Consider the following 21578-nt stretch of genomic DNA (forward strand, 5'->3'; position numbering starts at 1 on the left):
GAGCCCTATGAGATTTTCAGTGTTGTGTAAAAGAACCATGTTGTTCAGTATCAACAAATTATCCGCATACATAAAAATGATATAAGTTCAAGTAAATAACATTTGCTTGAGTAACTTATTAAGAAATTAATGATGCTATTCTAATGAGCTCAAAAATTGAAATGAGGAGTTGTAGCAGAAGTTGCAGCCCTACATCCATCTTAGCATCAAATTAATTTTTTTCTGTTACTTTAGTTTTTTTCATTTAAATGTAATACATGTTTACTTATAATTTGAAAATACATCATTACCATCACCATTATCATTGTATAATTTGAATTATACAGAATATAGTAATTGTATAATTTAAATAATACAGAAGTATATAAAATAAAAATGAAGACCAATTTTATTCCCCAAGTCTTTAAAATGGTCAAAACTGCAAGTAACTCTATATTACTTGCTTCGTTATTTCTTATGAACCAGCAATATTCTTTCAGAGATTTTCCTAAAGCTTAATAACAGATGTAGAAGGATCTGTTGAAAACTTGCCTAAGAAAATTTGGTCACTCACACTTACCAGATTTTTAAGGGGTAATATTCACAGCTTTTAATACTTAGAAGTGTGCCAGTGTTATAGATTTTCTCTATAGAATATAAAAGTCCAGAAATAGGTAACAATTAAGGTATGTCTTGTGCTGAATCCTGCCATGCATACCAACACTGAGTCTTAAGTTCCATTCCTTTAGGTGGGAGTGCCATGTAAGAAAGCCCTCTTATTTATTTATTAGGGTTTCACTTATTGATTTGAGAGAGAGAACAAATGGAGGGGAGAGGCAGAAAGGGTGGGAGAAGCTCCTTGTGGGGCTCACTGGAGGTCTTGTGGTGGGGCTTATGAGGCGATGCCATCCCAGGACCCTGAGATCATGACCTGAGCTGAAGGCATATGCTTAACTGACTGAGCCACCCAGGCGACCCCTGGAAAGTCCTCTTATAAGATAGGTAAGTTTATATTCCATTGGTCCTGGGATCGAGCTCCACATCGGGCTCTCTGTCCTGCAGGGAGCCTGCTTCCTCCTCTCTTTCTGCCTGTCTCTCTGCCTAGTTGTGATTTCTGTCTGTTAAATAAATAAAATATTAAAAAAAAAATAAAATAAAAGCAACACCCAAGAAACATAGTTCTTCATATTTTCTAGGCTGAACAATTTTTAAGTAACTAGATAAAAATTAGATAATATAATATATGCATAGATCATATTAGTCAATTTATTTACCATATAGAAATAATAGTACATGTTAAATGAATTGACATTGAACTTTAGGTGTAAAATAGCTGATAAATTTGGTCAGGTTTTGGAAATTTCTTTATGGTAGCCTGGTATAATTAAATGGGTGATGAAAAACTATTAAAATCAGATGAATTATTTGGAACTGATTAAAATCTCAAAATTCTAGGATTAACAGAAGGGTAACACAACTTTAGATATTAAACCTGGGCATTTTGGGGAACACATTAATGCAGTGTACTATCTACTAGGAAAGTGAGATCAGAAGGCTGATGCTTAAGTACCAGTCTTTTTTACTTAACAACTGTGATCTTTGGGATATCGCTTAACCCATAGAAGTGTCAATCCCTTAAATTGTAAATTTGTAATAGGATAATAAATTGTGTTCTTGTCAGAAACAAAAAATAGTTAGGAAAGCACTTTGTGTATGATAAATATTAGGAGAGCAGTGAAGTCTATAAATTAAAACATTTCCTTTAGACTTGGGTGAGATTTTAAAAAATGCTTCCTGAGGGTATAGATCATTGGAGAAATTACAAATATAGAATGCAAAGAGAAATGACAGATGAAACTGAAAAGGTACGGAGGTATCAAATCTTAGTTCTTAAAAACCATACCAGAAATTCTGGACTGCATCCTAAAGGCACAGGAATACCCACTGAAGGTCTGTATTCTGGTCATGTTCGGGAGGACAACACACAGATTACATCTGTATTTTCTAAAGTTCATTCTAACTGCAAAATGGAGAATGGAGTCCTAGGCCAGTGAGCTCTTCTCCATACATTGGATCTCTATTGATACTACACCCAAATTGGACAAGTGGTAGTATCTTAAATGTCATATACAATCATTGTGGAATCAGATATCATTTCAATAAACTTTCTATACTCTCTAATATTAAAATTCATTACACTTTGAATGGCAAAAGACCGAAACCAAACGCATATTGATATACATAGACCTATGGTTTACCAAAAAGTCTATTTAACTTGAAGAAATACAATATGTAGCTATAGGGACACTCTGGAAAGTTATTTGACATTCAGAATAGCCCCAACCCATGGACTTAAGCGCATTCCAATCTGTGTAGTTGCCCGTTATGCTGCTTTGGTATGTATGAGGCAGAAGTGACAATTATCAACCTAATTTCACTTAGGAAACTACTCAGGACACATATTTCACTTCAATAGGTTACAGCAGAACACATTCCACTTATTTATACCTGTGAATGTCTGTTTTTGTGCTGTTGACAGTCTGGTTATGTACTCCACCTGAACCCCACTAAGTGTCCCTCTCCCTCAAAACCACCCGTGTTATATATGCTATTGGCCAGAAAAAAATGTAATATTTTAGCCACTCAAATCTTACACCTTAGATCAGTAACATTACGTTCCTCTTCAAGAGGCAGTACAGTGTTAGTGTTCTCTGATGACTTTGTTAATATTTTCATAGCTCCTAATAGCAATGACAAGCGAATTTTTAGAAACAAATTGTTCTCCACGGATTATGAATATCAATCTTTTTATTTGAAGATATAAAAATATATAAAGCATTCTCTAGCTTAGGATTTTGTCTTTCAGCTATAAATGTGCATCAGCTAATATTGACCTGTCAGTTCACTTTAACAAAGGGTAAACAAATAAATTGTTCTGCTTTAGGTTTAATATTTTATGTAACCATTATTGATAGAAAGTAGATTTTTTAAAACTTTAATATTTATTACAGAAGAAAGCAGTGTTCTTAATATGCATTATCTAGCCATGCCCTTTAACTTCCTGTGATAACTTATTTTTATATGTTTCCTGATTCTTTTTTTAATTATTTTCAGTTAGCCAACACATAGTACGTCATTAGTTTTTGATGTAGTGTTCAGCGATTCTTTAGTTGCATATAACATCCAATGCTCTTTTCCACATACGCCCTCCTTAATACCCATCACCGGTTACCCCATTTCCCCATGCTCCCCCATCTGTAACCCTCAGTTTGTTTGCCAGAGCCCAGAATCTCTCATGGTTTTTCTCCTTCACTGATTTCTTCTCCTTCAGTTTTCCCTCCCTTTCCCTGTGGTCCTCCGCGCTATTCTTTGTGTTGTACATATGAGTGAAACCATAGGTTTCTTGTAAATAGTATTAAGTTGGATTTTTCTTTTTGTTCTATTTTACCCTATATTAGTAACTTTGCTTACCAGTGGGAGATTAGTTGTATTTTTAGTGTTGTAACTGTTATATTTTGGTCTTACCTCTGACTTTAGACCTATCTAAAGAATTCTTTTTTCAAATAGCCGTAGGAAAAACAGAATGAAACAAAGCATTTGTCATTTTGCTGTGTTTCAGAATTGGAAATATCAAATCCTATCCACCGAAAATGTGACTGTTAGTCCCTACCTTCTTCCCAAAACAAAAATCATGTTAAGTTCCACTGTTTTGTGAGACTACCTCACATAAGCACAGATTCCTCAGATGATTCCACATGGGTCCTACTATTAAAGAAACATGTGACTTCACAGGCTAAGAACCTGACCCATGACATAACATCAGGCTGAGAACAACCCACTGGATGTTCCCAGAATTTAGGAACCAGCATCAATGCTTTTACTCTCCAACCTTTTTCTCCATTTGTGATCTAGTTTTACCCCACATTGACACTTATTTCCACTGGTTTTTAACTAGGTTCAGTAGTATGAAGTTGCTGAGTGCTCTCAGAGTTGGCCACTTAGCTGACTGAGAACACCCAGGCACCCCTATTTTTAATTTTAAAAATATTTTATTTATTTCTATGAGAGAGAGAGAAAAAGAGAGAGAGATCACACAAACAGAGGTAGGAGCAGAGAGAGAGGAAAGGAAGAAGCAGACTCCTTGGTCAGTGGGGAGCCCAATGCAGGACTCTATCACTACTGTGCCATCTTAATCTGAATGAAGACAGATGCTTAACTGACAACCTCCCAGGTGCTCTGATTTTTATTTATTTATTTTTAGTTGGAGTACAGTTGATACAAAATGTTACATTAGTTTCAGGTGTACATATTACTCTTCTATTTAAAACTATCCAAAGGATCTTATTTTGTTTACTATCTGTTTTTAATTGCTCAAGTGTAAGTTCCATGAGAGAAGAGATTTGTGTTTCTTTTGTTCCCCGAGACATTCCAAATGTCAGAACAGTACCTGGTCCCTAGTCAGTGGTCAATAATAATGGTTCAATAAATGAAAGACATTGAGATCCAGTTTTTGGTGTGAAAATGTTCCTAAGTAACCCCCAAATATCAAAAAGTGTCAAAATATCTTCTGCACATTTCTTGACTGGAATATTTGTTCTTTGGGTGTTGAGTTTGATAAGCTCATTATAGATTTTGGATATTAGCCCTTTGTCTGGAATGTCATTTGCAAATATATTCTCCTGTTCTATAGGTTGCCTTTTAGTTTTGTTGACTATTTCTTTTGCTGTGCAAAAACTTTTTATCTTGATGAAGTCCCAATAGTTCATTTTTGCTTTTCTTTCACTTACTACCTTTGGAGTTGTGTCTAGCAAGAAGTTGTTTCAGTCAAGGACAAAGAGGTTGCTGCCTGTGTTCTCCTCTAGGTTTCTGATGGATTCCTGTCTCACATTTCAGTCTTTCATCCATTTTGAGTTTATCTTTGTATATGGCATAAGAAAATGCCCCAGTTTTCATTCTTCTGCATGTGACTGTCCAACCTTCCCAACACCATTTGTTGAAGACACTGTCTTTTTTCCACTGAATATTCTCTGCTGCTTTGTCAAAGATTAGTTGACCATCGAGTTGAGGGTCCATTACTGGGTTCTCTAGTCTGTTCCATTGATCTATGTGTCTGTTTTTGTGCCAGTACCATACTGTCTTGATGATTAGAGCTCTGTAACTTGGCTTGAAGTCTGGAATTGTGATGCAACCAACTTTGGTGTTCTTTTTCTTTTTAAAAAGATTTTATTTATTTTATTTTTTTGATACAGAGAGAGAAAGCACAAGTGGGCAGTGCAGCAGACAGAGGGAGAGGGAGAAGCAGGCTCTCCACTGAGCAGGGATCCCAATGCAGGGCTCAATCCCAGTACCTTGGCATCATGATCTGAGCTGAAGGCAGCTGCTTAACTGACTGAGCCACGAAGGCACTCTTGGTGTTCTTTTTCAATATTCCTCTGGATATTTAGAGTCTTTTCTTGTTCCATACAAATTTTAGGATCATTTGTTCCAGCTCTGTGAGAAACATCAATAGTATTTTGATAGGGATTGCATTAAATGTGTAGATAGCTTTGGGGAGCATAGACATTTTAACAATACTTGCTCTTCCAATCCATAAACTTGGAATTTTTTTTTTCATTTCTTTGTGCATTCCTCAAATTTTTTCTTAAGTATTCTGTAGTCTTTAGAGTACATTACCTCTTTCACTGTTTTTTTTTCTAGGTATCTTATGGTTTTGGGTGCAATTGTAAATGGGATCATTTCCTTAATTTCTTTTTCTTCTTTCTCATTGTTAGTGAATAGAAATGCAACTGATTTCTGTGCTTTGATTTTATATACTGTCATATTGCTGAATTCCTATGTGAGTTTTAGCAATATGGGGGTAGATTCTTTTGGGTTTTCTTTTTTTAAAATATTTTTTATTTGTTTATTTGACAGAGATCACAAGTAGGTGGAGAGGCAGATAGAGAGAGAGGAGGGAAGCAGGCTCCCCTGCAGAGAAGAGAGGCCAATGTGAGACTTGATCCCAGGACCCTGGGATCATGACCTGAGCTGAAGGCAGAGGCTTAACCCACTGAGCCAATCAGGTGCCCCTCCTTTGGGTTTTCTACATAAAGTATCATGTCCTCTCTTAGGAGTGAGAGTTTGGGTGCTGAGCAAGATGGCAGAGGAGTAGGAGACCTAAATATCATCAGGCCCCAGGAGTTCAGCTAGATATTTATCAAACCATTCTGAACACCTACAAACTCGATAGGAGATAGAAGAGAAGAAGAGCAGCAATTCTAGAACAGAAAAGTGACCACATTCCAGAAGGTAGGACAAGAAGAAGAAGGAAGTCAATCCGAGGCAAAATATGGGAAGACAGACCGTGGGGGGAGGGACCAACTCCCAGCAAGTTAAAGAGCAATGGAGCACAAAATTGTAACTTTCAAAAGTCTGCTCCACTGAGGGATGTTGCTCCAGAGACTAAGCAAAGGGTGGAGCCCTCCTGGGGATAGGGTGGTCTCAGGACCCTCAGGGTCACAAAAAGACCAGGAGTGTCTGAGTGTGGCAGAGCTACCAGGTATCAGAGCAGGGAAGCCTGCTGCAGAGACAGAGCCGAGGAGTAGGCTCTCAGCTCGGGGTTACTTTAAACAGTGACCCAAAGCACAGTCTGTCCACTGCTCTTTGAGCAGGGACTTCACAAGTGACAGATCCAGGGGTGTGATTCCCTTCTTTCCTCATCTGGGAGGACTGGCATGGAATCACACTGCAGGAATCTCTGTATTTGGAGACTCCAAATGGGGCCATATGCCAGAGATAGAAACACTCAGTCACAGGCTGGGTTAGCTCAGAGTATCACCGGAGACCAGGGAGATGGGAATGATGGACTGCTTTTCTCTGAGGGCACACTGAGGAGTGTGGCCCTGAACCCTTGACTCCTATGGGGTCGGAGATTGGGAAGCCACCATTTTCATTCCCGTCCTCCAAAGCTGTATGGAAAGCATTCAGGGAAAAAAGCTACTAAGAGAAAAACTGAGCAGATTGCTTAACCTGACCCATGGTAAGGACAGTGCTTCAGGCAAAGACATTTTTTTAAAAGATTTATTTATTTATTTGAAAGACAGAAATTACAAGGAGGCAGAGAGGCAGGCAGAGAGAGAGAGGAGGAAGCAGGCTCCCTGCTGAGCAGAGAGCCCGATACAGGGCTCGATCCCAGGATGCTGGGATCATGACCTGAGCTGAAGGCAGAGGCTTTAACCCACTGAGCCACCCAGGCACCCCTAGGCAAAGACATTTGAGAATCACTGCAACAGGGCCCTCCCCCAGAAGATCATCAAGAACATCCAGCTAAGACCAAGTTCACTAGTGAGAACTGCAGAACTCCAGAGCTAGGGGAAAGCAACACATAGTATTGATGTCTTTTTTCCCATGATTCTTTAGTCTTTCAAAGTAAAATGTTTTAAATTTTATTTTTTTCTTATTCTATTTTTTAAAAATTTCCTCTTTCCTATTTAACTTTTTAAACTATTTTATCTTATCAATACCTTTTTAAAAATCTTAAAAATTTTTCATTGTTATAGTCATATTTTGTCCCTTCATTGAATTTAACCTTATTTTTTTGTACATATAAGCTTTTCTTTATTTAAAATTTTGGGATACAGTTTCTTCTAATAGATCAAAATATACCCTATATCTAGCACATAGCTTTGTTCTAGTCTCCAACCTGATCACATTCTTTCCTCTTTCTTTTTTTCTTTTCAACCAACTTCTTATCAATTCCTTTTTTAGAATATTTTTTTAATTGTCATCATTACAGTCATATTCCATCCCTTCATTGTGTTTACCCTTCTTTTGGTATATGTATATAAGCTTTCTTTTTTTTAAATTTTGGGAGGTAGTTTTTTCTACCAGACCAAAATACACCCCAAATCAAGTAGTAGCTATGTTCTATTCACCAGTCTATGGTCTCTTCTGATTTGGTTAGTGTATATTTTTCGTGGGTCACTGCTACATTTTTAGTATTCTGTTCTCTCATTAATCTATTCTTATCTAGATAAAATGACAAGGCCAACCCCCCCCCCCCAAAAAAAAAGAACAAGAGGCAGCACTGACAGCTAGGGACCTAATCAATATGGACATTTGTAAGATGTTAGAACTAGAGTTCAGAATGATGATTATCAAGGTGTTAGCTGGGCTTGAAAAAAAACATGGAAGACACTAGGGAATCCATTTCTGGAGAAATAAAAATTCTTTTCTGGAGGAATAAAAGAACTAAAATCTAACCAAGTTGAAATTTAAAAAAAGCTATTAATGAGGTGCAATAAAAAATGGAGACTTTTACTGCTAGGATAAGAAGGGTAGAAGAGGGTCAGGGGTGGGAGGTTGGGGCAACCTGAGGGTTTTGAAGGGTCAGGGGTGGGAGGTTGGGGGAACAGGTGGTGGGTAATGGGGAGGGCACGTTTTGCATGGAGCACTGGGTGTTGTGCAAAAAGAATGAATACTGTTACGCTGAAAAAATAAATAAAATGGAAAAAAAAATGCTAAAAAAAAAAAAAAGAAGGGTAGAAGAGAGGATTAGTGTTGTAGAAGACCAAATGATGGAGAATAAAGAAACTGAGCAGAAGAGAGACAAACAACTATTGAACCACAAGGGGAGAATCTAAGAGATAAGTGATACCACAAGATAAAACAATATTAGAATAATTGAGATCCCAGAAAAGAAGAAAGGGCGGGGGGAGACAGCATAGCAAAGCAAATTATAGCAGAGAATTTCCCTAATTTGGTGAAGGGAACAAGCATCAAAATCCAGGAGACACAGAGAACTTCCCTCAAAATCAATAAAAATAGGTCTACACCCCATCATCTAATAGTAGAGCTTACAAGTCTTAATGACAAAGAGAAAATCATGAAAGAAGCTAGGGACAAGAGGTCTGTAACATACAATGGTAGAAATATTAGATTGGCAACAGACAAATCCACAGAGACTTGGCAGGCCAGAAAGTACTGGCATGATATATTCAGAGCATTAAATAAGAAAAATATGCAGCCAAGAATACTATATCCAGCTAGGCTGTCATTGAAAATAGAAGGAGAGATTAAAAAGCTTCCAGGACAAAGAAAAGTTAAGAGAATTTGAAAACACCAAACCAGCCTTACAGGAAATATTGAGAGGGGTCCTCTAAGCAAAGAGAGAGCCTAAAAGTAACATAGACCAGAAAGGAACAGAGAAAATTTACTGTAACAGTCATCTTACAGGCAATACAGTGGCATGAAATTCATATCTTTCAGTAGGTACCCTGAATGTATATGGGCTAAATGCCCCTATCAAAAGACACAGGGTATCAGAATGGACAAAAAAAAAGGAAAAAAAAAAAGGAAAAAAAACCAACTATTGATATGTCGCCTACAAAAAACTCACTTTAGACCCAAAGACACCTCCAGATTAAAAGTGAGGGGTTGGAAAACAATTTACTGTATTAATGGACATCAAAAGAAAGCTGGGATGTCAATCCTTGTATCAGATAAATTAGGTTTTAAACCAAAGACTATAACGAGAGATAAGGAAGGACACTATATCATACTTAAAGGGTCTGTACAACAAGAAGATCTAACAATTGTAAATATCTATGTCCCTAACATGGGAGTAGCCAATTATATAATCCAATTAATAAAAAAATAAAAGAAACACATTAACAATAATATAATAATACTGGGGACTTGAACAACTCCATAACTGAAATGGACAAATCATCTAAACAAAAGATCAACAAGGAAATAAAGGCTTTAAGTGACACCCTGGACCAGATAGACATTAGAGACATATTCAGAACATTGCATCCCAAAGCAACAGAATACACATTCTTCTCTAGTGCACATGGAATATTCTCTAGAATAAATCCTATCCTGGTTGATATATATCAAATCTGGTCTCAACTGGTACCAAAAGATTGGGATCATTCCCTGCATATTTTCAGACCACAATGCTTTGAAACTAGAACTCAACCAAGAGGAAAGTTGGAAGGAACTCAAATACAAAGAGGTTAAAGAGCATCCTACTAAAGAATGAGTGGGTCAATAAGGAAATTAAAGAATAACTGAAAAAAATTATGGGAACAAGTGAAAATGAAACACAACTGTTCAAAATATTTGGAACATAGCAAAGTCTATCCTTAAGGGAAAGTATATAGCAATGCAAGCCTTTCTCAAGAAACAAGAAAGGTCTAAGTACACAACTTAACCCTACAACTAAAGGAGTCAGAGAAAGGACTGCAAAGAAAAACTAAATCCAAAAGGGGAAGAGGAATAATAAAGATCAGAGCAGAAATCAATGAAATAGAAACACAAAGAACAGTAGAACAGATCAACGAAACTAGGAGATGGTTTTTTGAAAGAATTAATAAGAATGATAAATCCCTGGCCAGACTTATCAAAAAGAAAAGAGAAAGGACCCAAATAAATAAAATCATCAATGAAAGAGGAGAGATCACAAACAACACCAAAGAAATACAATTATAAGACCATATTATAAGCAACTACACACTAGCAAATTTGACAATCTGGAAGAAATGGATGCATTCCTAGAGATATATAAACTACCAAAACTGAACCAGGAAGAAATAGAAAACCTGAACAGACCCATAACCAGGAAAGAGATTGAAGCAGTCATCAAAAATCTCCCAACAAACAAGAGCCCAGGGTCAGATGGCTTCCCAGGGAAATTCCACCAAACATTTAAAGAAGAATTAATACTTATTCTCCTGAAACTGTTCCCAAAAATTGAAATGGAAGGAAAACTTCCAAACTCATTTTATGAGGCCAGAATTACCTTCATCCTAAAATAAGGCAAGGACCCCATGAAAAAGGAAAATTGCAGATCAATATCCTTGATGAACATGGATGCAAAAAATTCTCACCAAAATACCAGCCAATAGGATCCAACAGTACATTAAAAGGATTCTTCACCATGACCAAGTGGGATTTATTCCAGGACTGCAAGGTTTGTTCAACATCTGCAAATCAATCAATGTGAAAAAACACATTAATAAAGAAAGGATGAAACCATATGATACTCTCAATAGTGCAGAAAAAGCATTTGACAAAGTATAGTATCCTTTCTTGATCAAAACTCTTCAAAATGTGGGGATAGAGGATACATACCTCAATATAATCAAAGCCATCTATGAAAAACCAACAGCGAATATTATTCTCAGTGGGGAAAAACTGAGAGATTTTCCTGAGGTCAGGAACATAGGAGAGATGTTCACTATCACCACTACTATTGAACATAGTACTAGAGGTCCTTGTCTCAGCAATCAGACAATAAAAAGAAATAAAAGCCATCCGAATCAGCAAAGAAGAAGTGAAACACTCTCTCTTTGCAGATGATATGATACTTGATGTGGAAAACCCAAAAGACTCCACTCCAAAACTGATAGAACTCATACAGGAATTCAGTAAAGTGTCAGGATATAAAATCAGTGCCCAGAAATCAGTTGCGTTTCTACACACCAACAACAAAACAGAAGAAAGAGAAATTAAGGAGTCAATTCCATTTACAATTGCACCCAACCCATAAGATACCTGGGAATAAACCTAACCAAAGAAGCAAAGAATCTGTACTCAGAAAACTATAAAGTACTCATGAAAATAATTGAGGAAGACACAAAGAAATGGAGAAACATTCCATGATCATGGATTGGAAGAACAAATATTGTAATGTCTATGCTAACTAGAACTATCTACACATTTAATGCAATCCCTATCAAAATACCACCATTCTTTTCAAAGAAATGGAGCAAATAATCTAATTTTATATATATATTTTATATATAATATATATATTTATATATAATATATATATTTATATTATTATATATTATATATATTATTATTTATAATAATTAATTTATAAATAATTACTTTATAATAATATATATTATATATTTATTATATATAAGTTATATATATAATATATATATAAATAATCTAAAATTTATGTGAAACCATAGAAGTCCCTGAATAGCCAGAGGAATGTTGTTAAAGAAAGCCAAAGTTAGTGACATCACAATTCCAGACTTCAAGTCTCTTACAAAGTTGTAATCATCAAGACAACATGGTACTGGCATAAAAACAGACACATAGGTCAACAGAACAGAATAAAGAATCCCAGAAATGGACCCTCAACTCTATCGTTAACTAATCTTTGACAAAGTAGGGAAGAATGTCCAATGGAAAAAAGACGGTCTCTTCAACAAATGGTGTTGGGAAAATTGGACAACCACATGCAGAAGAATGAAACTTGACCATTTCCTTACACCACACACAAAAATAGACTCCAAATGGATGAAATATCTCAATATGAGGGAGGAATCCTTCATAATCCTTGAGGAGAACACAGACAGCAACATCTTCGCACTCAAGCACAGCAAATTCTTCCTAGAAATATCGCCAAAGGCAAGGGAAGCAAAGGCAAAAAGGGACATTGGGACTTCATCAGGATCAAAAGCTTTTGCGCAGCAAAGGAAACAGTCAACAGAAGCAAAAGATAACTGACAGAACGGGAGAAGTTATTCACAAATGACATATCAGACAAAGGGCTAGTATCCAAAATCCATAAAGAACTTATTAAACTCAACACCCAAAGAATAAATAATCCAATTAAGAAATGGGAAGAATACATGAACAGACATTTCTCCAAAGAAGACATCCCAATAGTCAACAGGCACATGAGAAAGTGCTAACATCATTCAGCATCAGGGAAATACAAATCAAATCTACAATGAGATACCACCTCACACCTGTCAGAATGGCTAAAATTAATAAATCAGCAAACAACAAATGTTGATGAGGATTCAGAGAAAGGGGAACCCTCCTACACCATTGGTGGGAAAGCAGCTTATGCAGTCACTCTGGAAAAACAGTATGGAGGTTCTTCAAAAAGTTGAAAATAGAGCTACCCTATGACCCAGCAGTTGCATTACTGGGAATTTACCCTGATCTTAGGGCTGTGATTTCAAGCCCCACATTGAATTTAATGTTGGGCATGGAAGCTACGTTAAAAAATGTTTTAAAAATAGTTTAATTAGCATATTTACATCACCCCCTATAAGGCCATCCATTATCTCTTCAAAATAGTGATTTGGAACCTTACGTTTACATGATATTCTCTAATCCCTATATCTCTTCAAAATAGTGATTTGGAACCTTACGTTTACATGATATTCTCTAATCCCTATATTTGTTTTAGTCTAATGTATGTAGTTAACTAGATTCAGGGCTCATTGGGAGCCCCTGTATAGTTTTTTCAATCATTTCTTAGCTGACTGAGTTTGTCCTATGCTCTTTCAAGATGGGTGTGTAAGAACAATAGTTTCTATCTTTCTTTTTAAATATTATCAAATGGTTTGTCTCTTTCTTTCACATTTGAATGACAGTTTAGGTGGGTATAAAATTCGGGAAATCTTATCTTTTTTCTTTAAGTACTTTGCACATCTCTCTTAATATTCTAAAAAATGGGGCTATAGAGAATATTTTTCTCATTTGAGCAACTTAATATCTTTGTTTGTTGCCAAATATGTCTTTATTTATTTATTTTTTTGTAGAAGATCTTATTTATTTGAAAGACAGAGGGAAAGAGAGAGAGAGAGTGAGTAGGGTTGGGCAGAGGGACAGGGAGAATCCCAGGCAGACTGCACTGAGAGCAGAGCCTGATGTGAAGCTCAATCTCACAACCCTGAGATCTTGACCTGAGCCAAAATTAAGTCAGTCATTTAACCAACTGAGTCACTCAGGGGCCCCCAAATATGTCTTTATTTTTGATGTTCAGAGACTTTGCTACATATGTCAGAGTATTTCCTTTAAATCTGTGCATTCCTGTCTTTGTTTATTTCTTAAAGAATTTGTTTTATTAAATTATACCTTTCAAAAATGTTCTGTTCCATTATTGATTATTTATTTTGAGGCTATGGGGATACAATTATGTATATTTTTAGCCTCCTTTGCTTCTTTTGCTTCTCTATTATTTTTTCTCTAATTATTTAGTTGGTTTTTTTTTCTGTTCATTCTAATCTTTGCAATCTTCTTTGTTTCCTGTGGTGTTTATTGTTCACAACTGTCAAGTTTTTCCTCATTCCTGTGATCATTTTTTGCTTCCAATATTTTCCTGAGCTTTGTCAACTCTTACTGCATTTTGTTTCGTGGTTTTGACATTTCATTTCTGACTTTTTGCATCTTGCAGTTTTGATATTTTTTAAAAGGGGATTTCTTTCAGATTGTTGTTTTCAAATTTATTACAAATGGTTTATTACAAATTCTTATACGCTGTAATGGCAACATATGTACTTCAAAAGAGTATTCTGTACTTCAAAAGAGTATTTTGTTTCCATTTTTACAAAAAAAGATTGTGGGTATTCCCTTTAACGTATACATTGTGTCTTGGGTGTAAACTTTGTCAGCTTGTTCCAAAATCATGATACAGTAGTGCTATTGTCACATCTTTCCACACTTCTGAACCACATGTTTCCAATTACTTTTCAGGGTTCCAGGTATTTTCTAGTTTTGTAAAAACAAGCAAACAAACAAACAAACAAAAAACCCAAAAACCCTTTTTTTGTTTTATTATTTTTTTTACTTTTCAAGAGAAAGAGGCAGTTCTTGAGCATGCCTTAAGCATCACTGGAATATGTAATTAATTCCTTGGTTGTATCATATTTTTAAAACTCTGTGTTAAAAATAAGGATAGATTTCATAAAGAACAGAAGAATATATAATTAACTCCCACAGGAGATAGATAATTATACTGTTATTTTGACACAAGTCACTAATCTCTTTCTCAGCAAAGAGGTACATTTCTGAATAAGTTCTCTTTTCAAAAAGACCTCATTAAGGAGCTGACTACTGGACACAAAGATAAGCCCCAAATATTTGGATGTGAAATTCTAAGCACACCAATGAATATAACCTAAATTCCAAGAGATGTTGCCAAGGAAATTTCCCCATCATTATACCTATGAAAATAGCCGATAGCTCCTAGAAAAGAAAGGTAATTTTGAAAACAAATCTGTTTACTGAAGCCTTCCCATTGGTAAAAATGCATTCAGAGACTCTTAAATAAAACTACTAATGAGTTTAATCTTTGTTTTGATGTTTGATGAGGGCGATGAGAAGGCAGTGGATGTGGGATAAGGATATTTAACTGAAGTTTCACTGATTGTAAGAAGGACAAACTCTCCATCATGATATGCAGTACACTCCCATTTTAACAATAATAAAAATGACTTGCTACATTTTGTTAAAGGTTAAACATTACCTTTAACTGATATGGAAATAATTCTTGGCTTAACTAGCTAATATTTTAGACTTAAACTTCAATATATTCAATAAACAATTTTATAATTAATTCAAATCATTTTCAAGCAGTAGCATATATTGTTGCCAGAAAAAATAAATTGGTTAATAAGTAACATGGATGAGATCCTAATGAACATACTATGGTCCCATCAGTTAATTTGCTAGTGGACATGATGATATCGGAAAAATAAATTACTAGAAAGTGGTTAAATATTCTGTTGGAATGCATCTAGAAAAAACAAACAGATAGACTGCCTTGAGAAAGTTCCCTTTCACAAAGACCTCATTAAAGAGTTGGTTACTGGACATAAAGATAAGCCCCAAATATTTGGTTGTAATGTTTTATGTTTAGTCTAAGTGATTCTTTATTGAACTTCAGCCTTATATGTAAGAGTTTTAATATGGTATTTGTAGAAGTCAACAGAAATTTGCTTTTATTTTATAATAAATGATTCCATCACTTGTTTTGATTTGTTTTAACCTGAATACATTTAAGCAACATCAAACAGGAAGTTCATAGATTAGGAATATTTAGTTAAAATAGCTATAGGGGCACTTGAGTGGCCAGTTGGTTAAGTGTCTGACTTGGCCTCAAGTTGTGATCCTGGGGTCCTGGGATCCAGTCCCACATCAGGCTCCATATTCAATGGAGAGTCTGCTTGTCCCTCTCTCTCTGCCTCTCCCCCAGCTTGTGCTTTATCTGTCTTTTTCTCAAATCAATAAATAAAATGTTTTTGAAAATAAAATAAAAGTAAAATAGCTAAGGAATAAACTCAGGTCTCAACCATCTCAATGTGGTCAATAAGTCTGTACTCTTAGGGCAAAAAAAAAAAAAAAGAATATGTCTGTTTCTCCATATGTCTTTATCTGTATATGTGTATGTTTGGAGTCTTGGTGAAATGATCAGACTTCATACTATACATAATGTATGCAAACTCCTAGCATTCATTCCTTACTCCTTATTTGAATTTGTATTATACACTTTCTCTTGAAGAAGTTTTGACTTGTGATGTAAGAGTTCCACCCCACTGCTATATCTTGCTCTCCACACTTGTTTTGGGAACTGTCATCTTCCCACTCTGTTTTTAAATAGTAAATCCCAGGATTTAAGGTAGATGTTGATGAGTATATTTATTCATTCATTCATTTTTTCAACAAATACTTATTTGGAGCCAGTCCCTGTGATGAGACTTCAGGGAACAAGAGTGGAAAAGACCCCATTTTAATGAATCTACTGGAAAACATTTAATGCAAGGAGTTCATTTTTTTTCTTTTAAAACAATGAAGGCAATGAGGCGAATTTTATGATATATTCAAGAATCACTCCCATTTTCCTGATTTTGACTAAGTTCTGAAGATTTTCTAGTAGCAAAGTTGCTCAGAACTGAACACCCTTTAAGATAAAACTTTAATAATAAATTCTACCCCTTTCTTCTCAGGAAATACCCAGGTATTTCCAACATAGCATAGTGTGGAAAACTAATAAAAACATTTTCTCTAAGATTCAGTACGATGCAAAAATGCCCATTCTGGCCACTTCTATTCAATATAGTACTGGAATACAAGCAAGAACTATCAGACAAGAAAGAGACATCAAAGACATAGAAATCAGAAAGGAATAAGTAAAATGATCTTTGTTCACAGATGGCATAATCTATATATAGAAAACTCCTAAGACTCAGCAAAAAGACCGTTAGAATCAATGAACTCAGTAAAGTTACACGATATAATGTCAACATACAAAAATCAGTTGCATATCTACACATGAACAATGAACTATCAGAGAAAAATTAAGAAAACAGTCTCATTTACAATAGTATCAAAAAGAATAAAAAACAGTAATAAATTTAAGCAAAGAGGTGAAAAATCTGTATTCTGAAAACTATCAAATATTGATGGAAGAAATTGAAGAGGCAAATAAATAGAAAGGCATTTCATACTTATAGGTTGGAAGAATTAATATTGTTAAAATGTCTGTACTAACCAAGGCAATATACAGATTCAATGAAATCCTTATTAAAATTTCAATGGGGGGGGCACCTGGGTGGCTCAGTGGGTTAAAGCCTCTGCCTTCAGCTCAGGTCATGATCGCAGGGTCCTGGGATCGAGCCCCACATCGGGCTCTCTGCTGGGCGGGGAGCCTGCTTCCTGTCCTCTCTCTTTCTACTTGTGATCTCTCTCTCTGTCAAATAAATAAATAAAATATTTTTTAAAAATTTCAATGGGGTATTTCACAGAAGTTTTTTAAAAATTTCATATATAGACTATGGTGGTGGAGGAACAGGAGTGATCACACGTCGGCTGCTGGAAAGAACTGGATTCTCGTTTCAGGCCATCATCAGAAAAGCTAAGTTTGCTGTATTATAAGGATCAGAAGATCTGATCCTGATTGCAGAACCATCCCTGATTACAGAAACTGGGTTGTGTCCCCAACCTCATCCTTCGAGATCATTCCAGGAGATCTAGGAGGTTCCATCTGGGAAAACACTAGGAGTTCTTGGAAGGGAAAGAAGGAAGAGGATTATTGGTTGGAATAAAAACAGGGTTGAATGAGTTCCAGAAAGCAGGGTTCTCAAACTCGTGGACAACAATCTGCAGAAGAAGACAACTTTAAAAAACCAACTAGAAGCAATATGCAGAGAAGTAAGATGAGAGGGGCATCCTCAGGAAAGAAGACTGTTGGTCCACAGCAGAAGAATCTGGAACCAGCTCTCCCAGGCCGATGGGGGGTCGCTCTGCAGAGAACCCCCCTTCAGGATCTGTGAGGAAGACAAGAAAGAATAAGCAGAAGACTCCTAGAAATGGAGATGGTGGCAGTACCAGCGAAGCACCCCAGCCACCTCGGAAGAAAAGGGCCCGGGCTGATCCCACTGTTGAAAGTGAGGAGGCCTTTAAGAATAGAATGGAAGTTAAAGTGAAGATTCCTGAAGAATTAAAACCATGGCTTGTTGAGGACTGGGACTTAGTTACCAGGCAGAAGCAGCTCTTTCAACTCCCTGCTAAGAAAAATGTAAATGCCATTCTGGAAGAGTATGCAAATTGCAAAAAGTCACAGGGAAATGTTGATAATAAGGAATACGCAGTTAATGAAGTTGTGGCAGGAATAAAAGAATATTTCAATGTGATGTTGGGCACTCAGCTGCTCTACAAATTTGAGAGGCCCCAGTATGCAGAAATCCTCTTGGCTCACCCTGATGCACCAATGTCCCAGGTTTATGGAGCCCCACACCTACTGAGATTATTTGTAAGAATCAGAGCAATGTTGGCATATACACCCCTTGATGAGAAGAGCCTTGCATTATTGTTGGGCTATTTGCATGATTTCCTAAGATACCTGGCAAAGAACGCTGCATCTCTGTTTACTGCCAGTGATTACAAAGTGGCTTCGGCTGAGTACCACTGCAAAGCCCTGTGAGGGTCTACTGACCACTCACTGTTACGTCTGGTATCTGTAAACACTCTTTTTGTTCTTAGTCTTTTTCTTGTATAATTGATGTTCTTTAAAATTGTTAATGTATAACAGGGCTTATGTTTCAGTTTGTTTTCTGTTTTGTTCTAAACAGAAAATGAAAGGAGTACAAGCTCCTTTTCTCATTTCAAAGTTGCTACCAGTATACACAGTAATTAGACAAAGAACATCCAGTAGAACATTTTATTGCCTAGTTGACAACATTTCTTGAAAGCTGGTGGTTCTATCCCTTTGACACTACACAATTTTCTAATATGTGTTAATGCTATGTGACAAAATGCCCTGATTCCTAGTGCCAAAGGTTCAACTTAATGTATATACCTGAAAACCCATGCATTTGTGCTCTTTTTTTTTATGGTGCTTGAAGTAAAACAGCCCATCCTCTGCAAATCCATCTGTGTTGTTCCTTAGGCATTCTATCTTTGCTCAAATTGTTGAAGGATGGTGATTTGTTTCATGGTTTTTGTATTTGAGTCTAATGCACGTTCTAACATGATAGAGGCAATGCATTATTGTGTAGCCACGGTTTTCTGGAGAAGTTGATATTTTAGGAATTGTATTTCAGATCTTAAATAAAATTTGTTTCTAAATTTCAAAAAAAAAATTCATATATAAGCACAAAGACCATGAAGAGCCAAAGCAATGAGAAAGAAGAGAATGTTCTTGAGAAAGAAAAACAAAATTGGAGGCATCTTATTTATTTCAAATGATATTGCAAACCTGTAATTACCTGATATTACAAAACAGTATGGTCCTGGCATAAAAATAGACATGTGGGACAATGGAAGAGAATTGAAAGTCCAGAAAGAAAACCATGCACATAGAGGTAACTGATCCTTGACAAGGGTGCCAAAATTGCACAATAGGGAAGGGACAGTCTCAACAAATGGTGTTAGGAAAACTGAATATTCATATGTAAAATACATCAAACACAAAAATCAACTCAAAATGGATCAAAGACTTAAATGTAAGGCCTGAAACTGTCAAAGTCCTGGAAGAAAACATAGGGACAAATCTCCTTGACATAGACCTTAACAGTAACTTTTTTTATTATAATACCAAAAGCACAGGCAACAAAAGCAAGAATAATCAAGTGGGGCAAAATCAATTAGAAAGCACCTGCACAGCAAAGAGAACCTGAAAAGACAGGCAAATCATATATCTGGTAAAGGGTTAATATAAAAAATGTATAAGGAACTCATTCAACTCTATAGTAAAAGAGAAAGCAACACAATTGAAAAATGGGCAAAAGATCTGATCAGACGTTTTTCCAAAAAGAGCATACAAATGGCCAACAGGTACATGAAAAGATGCTCAACATCTCTAATCATCAGGGAAATGCAAATCAAAACCACAATATCAGCCCAAGCCTGTTAGAATGGCTATTATCAAAAAGACGAGAGATAAGTGTTGGCAAGGATGAGGAGAAAAGGGAACTCTGGTACCATGTTGATGGGAGAATACATTGGTAGTAATTATGGAAAAGAGTATGGAATGCCTCAAAAAATTAAAAATATCTCATTTTTTTTGCAGCAGCAATTAGTAAACCTAAATGGGTGTTTATAAGTAAATCCAGGAGCTGTGGAGCAGTTGTCATAATGCACTTTATTCTCAGGCTGCACTGCTGGGTATTGCCAGCTCTCTGCACTCTGCAGACCCCTGCCCCACCAGGCCATAACATGGATCAAATGAGCCGATCCTGACTGTGTCACATATCCGATTTTTGTGCACCTTGGTGGTTCCAGACACCCAGTTCCTAAGGATGTAACCTACAGGAAGCTTGTCCATCATGGTGTTAACCAGCTAGTTTGCTCAAAGCCTTCAGTCTGTTGTCCAGGAAAGAGCAGGAAACCACTGTGGGGCTCTTAGAGTCTTGAGTTCTTGTTCAATTAGTGAAGATTCCATGCACAAATTCTTTGAGGGTATCCTCATTGATTCATTGCATAAAACTATCAGAAGAAATCTTGGTCCAGAATGGATCACCAAAGCAGTCCACAAACACAGGCAGATGTGACAGCTGACATCCGAAGGCTGGAAGAGCTGTGGTGTTAAGATGGGCCACAGTTCCCTCATACTCTTGGTGGTTCTTGTCCTTCAGATTGGAGAAGATGCAATACTGTCTGATTTCACTTTTACTAACATAGGCCATGCTTGTAAAATTCTTACCTAATAACCAATTTATTATGGTCTAAAAACAAACAAAAACAGATTAAAAATGGGACTACCATATAATCCAACAATCCCTGTTCTGGATATATATCCAAAGGAAATGAAATTAGTACCTCGAATAGGTATCTACGCTTCCATATTCATTGCAGCATGATTCACAGTAGCCAAGATCTAGAAACAATCTAAATATCCATCGAGATGAATGGATAAAAAAAAATGTGGTATATATGCGCTATGGAATATTATTCAGCCTTAAAAAAAGAAGACTTTGTCATTCTTGCAACATCATGGATGAAACTAAGAGATATACCAGCTATAATTGAACTTATTTGCTTTTTATTAATTTTCTTTAACTTATATAGTAGCACATGGTAAGCATCTCAAACACTGTACACATATGACAAAATATGTAACTCCCTTCACTTCAGACTATCAGCAATCCTGGTCCCCAACTCAAATGTAAACAATGTTTTCAATTTTTTGTGTATTTATTTATGAAAATATTCTGGGCATACACAAATCTAGATCCACAATTTTATACATATTTGGGAGGATACTATGCATGCTAATATGCTCCCTGCTTTTTTACTTGAAAATATTTCTTGGGGATCATCCTATATAACACAGAGACACAGGCTGCTCAAAATGTTTCATA

General features: G+C 36.1%; 1 protein-coding gene across 1 annotated transcript; it reads left to right on the forward strand.

Moving 5' to 3' along the window:
- Window positions 1–17569: 17569 nt before the first annotated feature.
- Window positions 17570–19351, forward strand: LOC123947401 (mortality factor 4-like protein 2). Its single transcript, XM_046013588.1, is given in 2 exon segments — window positions 17570–18009; window positions 18012–19351. Coding segments are annotated over 2 exon segments (864 nt in total). The 5' UTR covers window positions 17570–17834; the 3' UTR covers window positions 18701–19351.
- The last annotated feature ends 2227 nt before the right edge of the window (window positions 19352–21578 follow it).

This window comes from Meles meles, chromosome 1, assembly GCF_922984935.1.
Source record: "Meles meles chromosome 1, mMelMel3.1 paternal haplotype, whole genome shotgun sequence".
Taxonomy (NCBI): domain Eukaryota; kingdom Metazoa; phylum Chordata; class Mammalia; order Carnivora; family Mustelidae; genus Meles; species Meles meles.